Source organism: Trachymyrmex septentrionalis, unplaced genomic scaffold (genome assembly GCF_001594115.1).
Source record: "Trachymyrmex septentrionalis isolate Tsep2-gDNA-1 unplaced genomic scaffold, Tsep1.0 scaffold83, whole genome shotgun sequence".
In the NCBI taxonomy this organism is placed as follows: domain Eukaryota; kingdom Metazoa; phylum Arthropoda; class Insecta; order Hymenoptera; family Formicidae; genus Trachymyrmex; species Trachymyrmex septentrionalis.
Genome location: NW_017306018.1, coordinates 3,286,674 through 3,296,979, shown reverse-complemented (window position 1 = coordinate 3,296,979; position 10,306 = coordinate 3,286,674). Strand labels below are relative to the sequence as shown.

At 37.1% G+C, this 10,306-nt stretch overlaps 2 protein-coding genes across 3 annotated transcripts in view; both read left to right on the top strand.

The window, feature by feature from the left end:
* LOC108755060 (inositol-pentakisphosphate 2-kinase) overlaps positions 1-3,671 on the top strand; it is a 119,301-nt gene extending 115,630 nt beyond the window's left edge. For both annotated transcript variants that reach the window (XM_018497804.1, XM_018497803.1), the window contains 5 exons: positions 938-1,143; positions 1,619-2,038; positions 2,130-2,339; positions 2,432-2,805; positions 3,230-3,671. In XM_018497804.1, the coding sequence (XP_018353306.1) occupies positions 938-1,143; positions 1,619-2,038; positions 2,130-2,339; positions 2,432-2,805; positions 3,230-3,425 (1,406 nt within the window). In that variant the 3' untranslated portion in view covers positions 3,426-3,671. The remainder of the gene's footprint in view (positions 1-937; positions 1,144-1,618; positions 2,039-2,129; positions 2,340-2,431; positions 2,806-3,229) is intronic.
* Positions 3,672-5,276: 1,605 nt separating this feature from the next.
* Positions 5,277-10,306, top strand: part of LOC108755049 (neurofibromin) — a 15,574-nt gene continuing 10,544 nt past the window's right edge. Inside the window, exons 1-5 of the mRNA XM_018497786.1 lie at positions 5,277-5,589; positions 8,086-8,407; positions 9,092-9,310; positions 9,408-10,104; positions 10,195-10,305. Of these exons, the coding sequence (XP_018353288.1) occupies positions 5,530-5,589; positions 8,086-8,407; positions 9,092-9,310; positions 9,408-10,104; positions 10,195-10,305 (1,409 nt within the window). The 5' untranslated portion in view covers positions 5,277-5,529. The remainder of the gene's footprint in view (positions 5,590-8,085; positions 8,408-9,091; positions 9,311-9,407; positions 10,105-10,194; position 10,306) is intronic.

The following is a 10,306-nucleotide window of genomic DNA, read 5'->3' as shown; positions in this document are numbered from 1 at the left end:
TTTACATACGGCGATGTAAATTACTATTGACGTTACTGATATTACTTGCATTTAGATATGTAACTGTTAAGTTGATAATATTTTAAAACTATACAGGCGTGATGTGCGTATATCAAACTTTTTTTTTAAACCACGAATTTTAATGTTTCCAAAAGTTGTACAAAATTTTCTGGATTCTTTTCTTGTGATTTTCCTCATCTTTCTGATTGTTAATCTTTCTGATATTTCCCTGGTTTCAACAGAGTTACTGCCAAACTGAAAATTCACACCCACGTAGGATTTTTGAAATACTACCAACTTAACAATTTCTTTCATTGCTATTATTGTAATGCTGTATCTGTATATGTAATTTATGAAAGCGTTATTTTTTAAGCGATAACGGTATGTGGGAGAGAAGCTGGCCGATGGTTGAATTCCTCACTTTTTGCGACATTTGGATGTCTTTTAATTGGCGAGAAAGTCGTATCTCCGTGCTAGTCGCCGTCAATCACCAATTCGCAAAACACTTGTTGCAATTTTAACATCTTTAAATTCATCCTCACGAACAAGTAGTACGACGTTTTATCAACGTGTTTTATCTACGTTCGCTGTATTATAATACTATATTTATGATTTGCTCTACTATTCGCTACTCTCGACATTCGCGGGTAGCTCGCGTGACTTTCTTCTACCTTGGAATCACGTGAATCGCAAATGTTTCACGCCTACGCGTTGTCGTTCGTACCACCCTTCGGAGCAATTCCGGTGAAGAAATTCTATTTTAGAACAGTCGTTATTTTACGATCACATTTATATGCGCACATTTTATCTCGAACGTGTATCTCGTCGTTATTGTTAAAACGTTGAGTTTAGCAGTCGGCAAAATTGAATGCGTTGAAAATAACCGACGAAAATAGCACACATATATTTATCGCGTTCAATCTTACATTTGTTGCAGAGGTACGCCGGTATAAGGAAATCACGGACACGTACGCCACGAAGTTTCCCGATTATACGCTTTTGGACTTGCAATTGGAACTTGATCAAACCGTCTTCCGAAGCCGCTCAACGTTTTGCGTGGAGATAAAGCCGAAGCAGGGATATTTACGAGAGGCGGAGCAAAGCTTTCCCGGATGTCCGTATTGTCTCAACCAGTACGCCAAGGTATTCTTAATTCTCAACTGCAGCCAAGTTCTGAAGCGTTCTAAACTTATAAAGTACAAAACGCGAGCTGAACTTTTACCTTACGGCGATTGGTAGATTGGAAGATTCAAAGATTTTTTAGCTACAATTTAGGACCACCATGGTCCAATATCGTGACAGATTATACAGTCGTCTAAAAATTTCTATTTCGGATCCAAATTATCCATTGTTGTGGTTGAGGGTTAATAGATAATGACATTCACTTTCCAACGGATTGGCAAATGTTGTTTAAAAAGAAATGAAATAAAGTAAAATATTGCGGTTTTTTAAAAACATATTTTAAACATGTTTAAAATATGATTCTTATCAACTCTGTTTTCCAATTTTCTTTTTGCAGATAACAATAAACAATAGAAATATTATAATACTATAGGTAATATTAACATATACAATATACTATATAAAGATCGTATACTAAAACAAAACAATTTTTTAGTTGAGGAGGAAAGACATTGCTTCTCCCAGCAATTATTGCCCGTTTGATCTGTTCTCTGGGAAGGAGCCGCGCATGAAAGCTGCCATGAAGGAGCTTCTGAAATCGCCGCAAAACAATTTGAAAATCTTCAAAGACGGTCTCGTCGTCTACAATCAAACGTTCTCGCCGAACGATCTCGAGAACGTGCTGAACGAGTGGTTTCGGAATGCGGAGAGCGGCGGACGAGCTCGCCACGTCGACGAGTTCTGCAATTTGGTTTGCACCGCCCTTACGCGGCCTATCGCCCAAGAGCAGCTGAAACTGCCTACCACCTCCCTTTCACGTAATTTTCTTGTACTCGCGAATCAAGTTTCAACGACACTTTGTATCGCGCCGGACGCAGTTGCGAGAGTCGAACGGTGCCTTCGTCTCGTGGGAAAGGTAGATACTTACTTAAATTGAAAATTATCATTTATTGAGAGTAATGTGTCATTGCACTTTAACTAATTTCTATCCTTTTTTCTTCTTACAGAAGTGCAATTTCGATCGCAGTGAGTTGCCGAGGAACTCCGTGCTAGAACGAATATGGAATATGCAGCGATTGTCCTACGTCAATACCAATTATATTTACAGCGTTTACTCCAATTTCACATCGTTACTAACTGATGACATGATATATTCTGACTTGATAAAATTAAACAAAGCTCGTAATATTTTTCACGCTTTACTCGGAAATCCTATGGTATGTATTTTTAACTATACAAACATACGAAAGAAGGAATTTTTGTTGAATACATGAATGCATTAAAGAATGCTTATCTTTTTCTGTTCCAGAATGCAGTCCAGAAAATGGAAATCATGAAGGAAATAGACTTTCAAACGTTTCTTAAGAGTAGTATTGCACAAAAACATGATGATGATTTTAATAGAAATTGTAATGCTACTTCAGAATGCGTTTTATCTACTAATACTGGCAGAGTATTTACGAACGGTGATCCTGTATCGCAAACAGAAATTAGTTCCAACCTAGATTCGCACCAACCATTTCATGGAAACAAGAGTCTGCATAATCAAAGAACTAGTAACGATGACGAACGAAAGGCAAATGTGCAGATTACCGCCGAACATTTGTCAGCATTGCAAAATTACCTTTTGTTTGTCGCCGCCAGAGATTGTTCGATATTAATGACCTTCCGCGAATTGCATCCGTAAGTGTATTGTTCGAAACAATGACCCGTATTTTCACTGCAGTAATGGTTAAAACGCCGAGACTAGTATAAAAAAGGCAAAATTGACGATAAAATTGATTTAATGCATTAACTTTGAGAGGAAATGCGCTTTCTAATTATTTTCTATAGTCATTGTCGAAACCGTATAATAGTCACCCAATACAGCACTGCAGCAAATAAGTAGCTACTTTATTTATCTGATTATGATTATTTGATTTGGACTTAATATAATTATAATCAATTCAGAAAACATATAATTCATAATTCACGCGTACAACGTGAATCATTATTTACAACGGCAAATGTGCAACATGTGGGTGATTATTACTTTCACCATATTAAACGCATTTCAGATAATTAGATATGTTATGTTCCAGTAATTATAATTTTTTTCTTTTTACAGGAAATATGCATCAAGAATGCCTGTGGAAAATATTATAAAACTTTCGGATCAACATTATTTTTTAAGCAACGTCAGAGTTTCCGATTTGGACCCAAAAAGCGTTCATTCCATCAAGAAGCATCGACAACGAGATGTGGACATTTTTGATTCTGTGATTTCTGTGCTGAAAGAAAATATTCTTTTTACGAATAGATAATTATCCGAGAAAAGTGATACTAGTAATCGTATTTAATATTAACGATAAAGAATCTATTTAGCACAGAGGAAACGTTAACTTAATTGAAGATATGCTTACTGATTATGAAGAATGTGATTGTTATGCGAATATATCTGTGTGGCGTTCCGTAGAATGCAAGAAAGATATTGCTGTTATCATTCGTCAATTAGTGTGTTAAATTGAATATCACTTCCACATGTTATAAAATTATATAGATAAGCGATCTCCAACGAATATATTTTTTAGAATTCTATTTAACTTTTATAACTTTAAAGTTTACAGACTACAAAAAAAAGATGGAATTTTTATATCATAAAATTTGTTTCTAAACTATAAAATGTTGAAATTCTATTTGTTAGTCTTTTATATTGTGAATATATTTTTCAATGGAGTGATATGAGAACTTTTGTGGATAGAGAGATGAAAAAATACTATGTAGCATTATGAATATATGATATTCGATTTAATATAATTGTTTAGCTATATGTAAGGATCTCTTATCAAAAGATTGATTAAAAAAATATATAATTAGCATGCTATTTAATTGTATATTGTTAAACTGAAACTATTTTTAATGTTCCTTCTTTACATTAAATAAAAATTACGAAACAAAATATTCAATAAGAGCATAGTACATAGCTTGTAATAAATTTGTAACTTATTTGTGTCTTGTGAAGGATTGTAAACAATTTGCTATTCGTCATGAAGATAAATTTTAATATTGTTTAAAAATATCGAAAAGAAAACATTTATTTTAAAAATTATTTAAAATATAAAAAGAATTATATAATCTTTCGCTAAAGAGAATTTAAATTAATATTTAAAAAATCTTAATTATAAGTAAAAAGTTTTTCACTTAATTTTTGTAAGTAATTTTGCTTATTAGCAGTAAAAGAGAGTCTCATTTGTTAAAAGAGTGAGTGGAATTAGTCAAAGAGAGAGAAGGAGGGGGGGGAAGGATATTCTGAAAGTATTAAACAGACAAAGATAAAGAAAAGTTGGAAAAAAGAATTTTAAAAAATTATGTGATTACTGAGTGATGATTATCTTATGATCGTATACTGTTACGTAGTGATTGTTGTGATATTAAATAGTAAGATGAATGTTTTGTTTTATTTATCTTATATATAATTATTGTATTTAAGTTTTTCAAATTTTATTACATAACATGTTATATTATTTTTTAATAAATATCTATAAAAACGAACGTAATTGTGTGATACGTTAATTTTTAGAAGTAATTACGCACATAAATTTGGCGAAGATTGTAGAATAGAGATTATGACTTTTTAATGTACCTACTGACCAATAAAGTAGAGCATATGGAAGGACATCCACGTTGCAATATCGCACTTAACGTGATCGAATTTTCGTACGGGCAATTGTCCCGGGTACAAGGCCGTGTTGCACAGTTATGAATGACGTGGTTGCAAGGAGGGGTGATCGTGCACCAGCGTTGACCGAATCAGGGATGTACGAAGCTATCATCCCTTGTAGTTTCTCAATAGATTAATTGTATATAATTAAATGTAACATTCTCTCTCTCTCCAATGAATAACAAAATTTTATCGTTTGAAACAGCACAATTAATATAACGTAACAAAATTGTACAAAATCATAAGATAAAAAGAGTGAACGTTTTAAACAAGCAAATAGTCATATAAAGACAAGATGTAGTATAGAACAGAATTATTGTATTGATGTTTGAAAATTGTATTGTAATGAAAAATTTTCAATTGCTCCTCTTTCTTGTTTATTTCCGGAACAAAACTTCTTTTCTAAAGAATAGAATCTAAAGAGAACATATTTCTTATACAAAGGATCCTTCAGGTTTGTTGCTACATTCCTGAGGACATAGCGCACAATTGGTGCGTCGGTGAGGCGGTCGTATACCTCCGACTGCACTCGATCATCTTCGTCGCCCTACCACCGTAAGTGCCCCTCCCAACGGGGGCGATTCGGAGATCTGCGGTGATGGTCGTTTCAGTCAACGTTCATAAATGATGACGTAAGGTCGCGGCTCGTGGCGAGCTAGCGATTCGTGGTACGTGGTAACGGCCTGTCAGTGAACCTCCGGACGGAGATGGGGACGCAAAAGCCCGGGGAATGGGCGAATGCACTGATCACGCGTTTCGAGGATCAGGTGGGCGATTGGCAACGCTCCGATGCGAGAAGCGTCGATCTCCTTGTCTTCGTTTCCTGACCGTTTCGTTTTCGTGCTCGCCCTCTCCTTCTCCTTTCCTCTCGACCCGTCTCACTCTCGCCACCCTCTTCCGGTGTTACGGCCACCACCTCGGTCTCCTCCTCGTCCTTAACCTCCACCCTCCTCCTCCTCCCTCTAATGTCACATCCACGATGCATTTACGGTACTTGCCCCGTTTGCTCGTCGATTCCTCGTCAACGCCTTTCATGGGCGCGTCTTGGGACTACTACATCGGTACCGTCGGCTTCGTTCCCGCCGTACTCGCGCCCCCCTCCCCCCCCCTCGCCCCCGTTCTCCGGGTATCGAATTTCGAGCTCCCTCGCCACTCGTGGTATCGCGGGGTGGTGGATGATTTTTCTCGGACACAAATGTTCAAGCCTCGGGAACAACGCGACTGCAAGGACGGAGAATGCGACTGATAGCCGGTTTTATACCTGAGTTTGGTCAACGTTATCTCCTGATATATGTGCGGAGTTTGAACTTGAGAATTAAGTATCAGGAATGTGTGTACGGTATTTGGAGCGAGCACGGCATAAGAAACAATTCAAGGGACGTAGATGTTTCGAGAGATCGTCCCTCATCGACTGCTAAATATTTAGAATATAACGGCAACGGCCGAATGCAATATTCTCAAGGCATCGTTATGCAGACATGAGGAAGGTTGTTTGTAATTATTACAAACGCAAATTACACGACCCTGTGTCAATATTTCAGACGTAGACTTTCTGAAAGATCTCTATTGCTTTTTATGTCTATTCGCAAGACATCTCTACATGTACAAATTGTATTGCGTGCAACTTTCGGATATGATATAAATTGAATTTTATAAGGAAATCGATCATTTAATATTCAATTTCTGAACAATGAAGACAAAGATGAGATAATAAAATTTGATAATCGAAAATTTTGGAATAACTGTTGTGTAATGAAGAGTGGCACATCGGAATGTTGTATTTAAAAATAAGCGTGCAAAAGATTTATTTAAATAAATCAAATATTAAATAATACCTACAGAAATTTACGGGATACATACAGAGCAACGTATTATTACGATTTATCTTATCTTATTCAATTCTCTAAATCTGATATAATTTCGAGATACCACATGTTAGATTTTCTCTTATTAAATCCATCGTGTGATTAATCGTTGATCCAATGTTTGCCAGTAGACGTGGCTGAGAGAATCGAACTGAGCAGATTTTTCGAATACCCACGATCTATCTTTTCCGAGAAAAAAAGAAAAAGAAGAAACAATTGTCTATAATCGTGCTAGACGGATGATACATCTTGAACGCGTATCGATAAAGTGGGGGGGATATCACCGTGCCCGAGAATACGATGTCGTTCCTTCCCTCCTTGATTCGTTCATTCATGAAAAGATGCATTCTTGCAAAGATGGCCCCTCCTCCCCCGGCTCCCCCCCCCCGTGCGGTTTGACCTTCGCCCCCTCTGCCTCCAGTCAACCTCGCCGTAAAAGCAGCTCAATCAAGGTGTATATACAGTAACGTATCTATTAAGGGGTGCGAGGTGTAAATTCGTCCACTGTGACTTTTGTCCATTTCTATCAAGATTAACTTTAGATTAATTTTAATTTCGTCTCAATTTGCTCCTCATCCTTTTCTATTTCTTACAACTAGAGAGATAAAGATGAAATATAAGTTAAGCCAAGGTTGAAGATAATCTACAGTGGTAGCAATGGTAGCAACGAGCATTTATGATTCACGAATGCTATTTCGTTGATTAGCGTGAGAATAGTATAATTGGGGAAATGCTTTTATGTGCATGTGTGTGTGTGTGTGTGTGTGTGTATGGGTGTGTGTGTGTCCGCGCTCCAATTATGAAACCCGTTATTTACAAGCGATACATAAATTCGCGTGGAGCACTGTATTCGGGATATATTAACAACGATATTCGACAGTGAACGAATCTCCGGGTACATGAAATAAGTTACGGGACGAGATTCTGCGCTCCTGTCTGTGTCCATCTCCGCAAAAATGACGGTAAAAAGAAAGAAAGAATTCTCTTACTATTTCGTACGTTTGATACGAGTCGATGAATGGGATGAGTATATCCATGAATGAAAGTTGCATTCCCTGTACGCACAGCTCAACCGCGCTGCCCGTTGCCGAATACGTCGTACAAAAGGGAATATCGGAATCGATTGGGTCGAACGAGTATATAAATTGATGTTTCCCAATGTCCAGGCACAATTTGTCGCCACCATTATTTCGAAGATTGTTTCCGTTTCACTTTGAATGCCTCTTTCATGCGTGCCTCCTCCATCCTGGATAATCACCCACGGGAGACGAAAATGGATTGATCCAACAATATTACTCATCCCGACACTTAATTAATACATACTTAATATATTTTCGTTACATTATACATGTTTTGTTAGTTTATCTTTGTCTAAGAGATCATTCTTTTTTAATACAGCTGCCATGTCGTTCCGGTCCCGAAAATCCCTATTCTCGGGTGAACGAAAAGAGGAGCAAGCAATGTCTAATAAAGATCTCTCAGTACCGTTTCTCTCTCGTTATATCTGGTCTAACGAAGATGCTGCAGCGAGTCAATGAGCTTACACCGAGCATGAGCAGTCAGCGGCCGTTTCAAACCAAAGAGCAAGATCGGCAGGAGTCCATCATCATCGTTTTGGACACGCTGGAGAAGTGCTTGGTAAATACACCAAAGGACACAACGAAATTCGAAGAGGCGATGAATGTGAAACTGTTGCTTCGAGAGATATGCCAATTCGTAGGTGAGCGAAACGAGGAAAATTGTTGACATAAGTTGATCTTGTAACGTTTACAGAATTGATTTTTGATACATACAGAAAAATACATACTGTAGACAAGTAACAATTACTTGTTTTAACTTTAAAAGTTTATATATTCGTAAATGTACTCTCTAACATTTTTGGAGCAGAATCTAACTCTAACTCTAAAGTGTGCAACTTTCATTCTTAAAAATTACCAATTGAGCCATTCTTTTTCAACACTGACTCAATTGTCACTCTTTAGAATTAGATTCCACTCTCCTAAAAGATTTTAGGGAGTATCATAAGTTCATCACAAGCACTAAATTTATTCCAAATATATTCTGAATTCTATAATAATTTAATACTTTAGTTAGGATTATTGAATTAAAACATATTCTTGTTATGTATATGAGGTCACTTCCTCGATTAATTTTATAATACTCTTTTCAAAAGAAAGTAAATTCTTGTTTCAAGTATATAATGAGTCTAAATGATTTTCTACAATTTGTAATAAGTATATTTTAAAATTATTATCAAAAGGTATTCTTTGTTAAAGGTAAGCATTATTTGAAAAAGGAAGAAAGTAAACGAATAATATTTTTTTATATAGCATACCTGATCATACGAGAATTAAAATGTACATTTAGTAGTTAAATCATCAGGGATAATTGTAATTTTTTGCAGGCATGCCCTACGACAGTCCACAGACGAAAATGATCAGGGATTTAGCGAGCAAAGTACTGTTCGCTTTAAGCGTGAATTTCTTCAACGCGGTCTTTAACCGGATATCTGCCAGGCTTCAGGAACTGCCCAATAGCGGGGACGAGAATTCAGATTTTAGTGACATTGAGTTAATGCAATATATCAATTTCGATGTTTACAGATTAACTAGACTACTAAATGGTAAGCGATGATTATTAACGTTACACGCATAATACAAAAATTTAATACATTGTATACTTACGCGCGCGTTCATATACTTCACGCGCTATCGTTGCAGAAATTATACAGAAAGTCCGGCAACTAACTGGTAAGAAGTCAGCGTATCTCGTGATTATGAATCCCTTGGAGAAAGCTATCTGGAATTGGATGGATACGTATCCGCAGGAGTTCGCCGATGTGCAAACACAGCCTAACGGGGATCTTAGTAAGGCGTGTGAAGAGTTATTCGACATTCTCGACACGTTTGTTGCCGAAAAGAAGAGTCGCGCTGCCTCTGTTTGGCCATTGCAGGTGATGTTGTTAATACTCTCGCCCAAAGTATTGGAGATCGTGAACGCCGACATCGGGCCACTGGATTCTCCACGGTATTCGAAGAAGAAGCAGTTTATCGACAATGTGAAGCGCAGTCTAAGAATGCACGGTAGCTCTTCTAGTCGCCAATTGTCCGAGGCTGCGGCTGTCACATGCGTCAATCTCATCAAAGCAGCCACATATGTCAGCAACGATTCTGTCACCAACGTCGTCCTAATTCTGGCGAAGCAACTGATGGACGATTTAATGAACCTTCTCTTCAACCCTTCGAAACAATTTTCACGCGGACAGAATTATAACGCGCAGGACATCGATTTGATGATCGATTGCTATATTAGCTCCTTTCGTATCGATCCAGGCAACAACGACACTTTTTTTAAGTTTTGTTCGAATGTCAACTACTCGTCAACGTACCAATTCGTCCTAGTCAGCTCATTATACAAGCAAGTGCCGAAAATATTTTCTTTTCGTAGTGATCACGAGGATCTTGTAAATTGTTGGCAAGTCTGATCAAGTTTGATGTCATATTTCAGAATCTTCACACAACCGATTACACAGAGATTACCGTGGTGGCCAGATACCAGTCTTATATATTCATATGGCACAGACCTCAGGAATATGTTTACTGATACCCTGAATAAAACG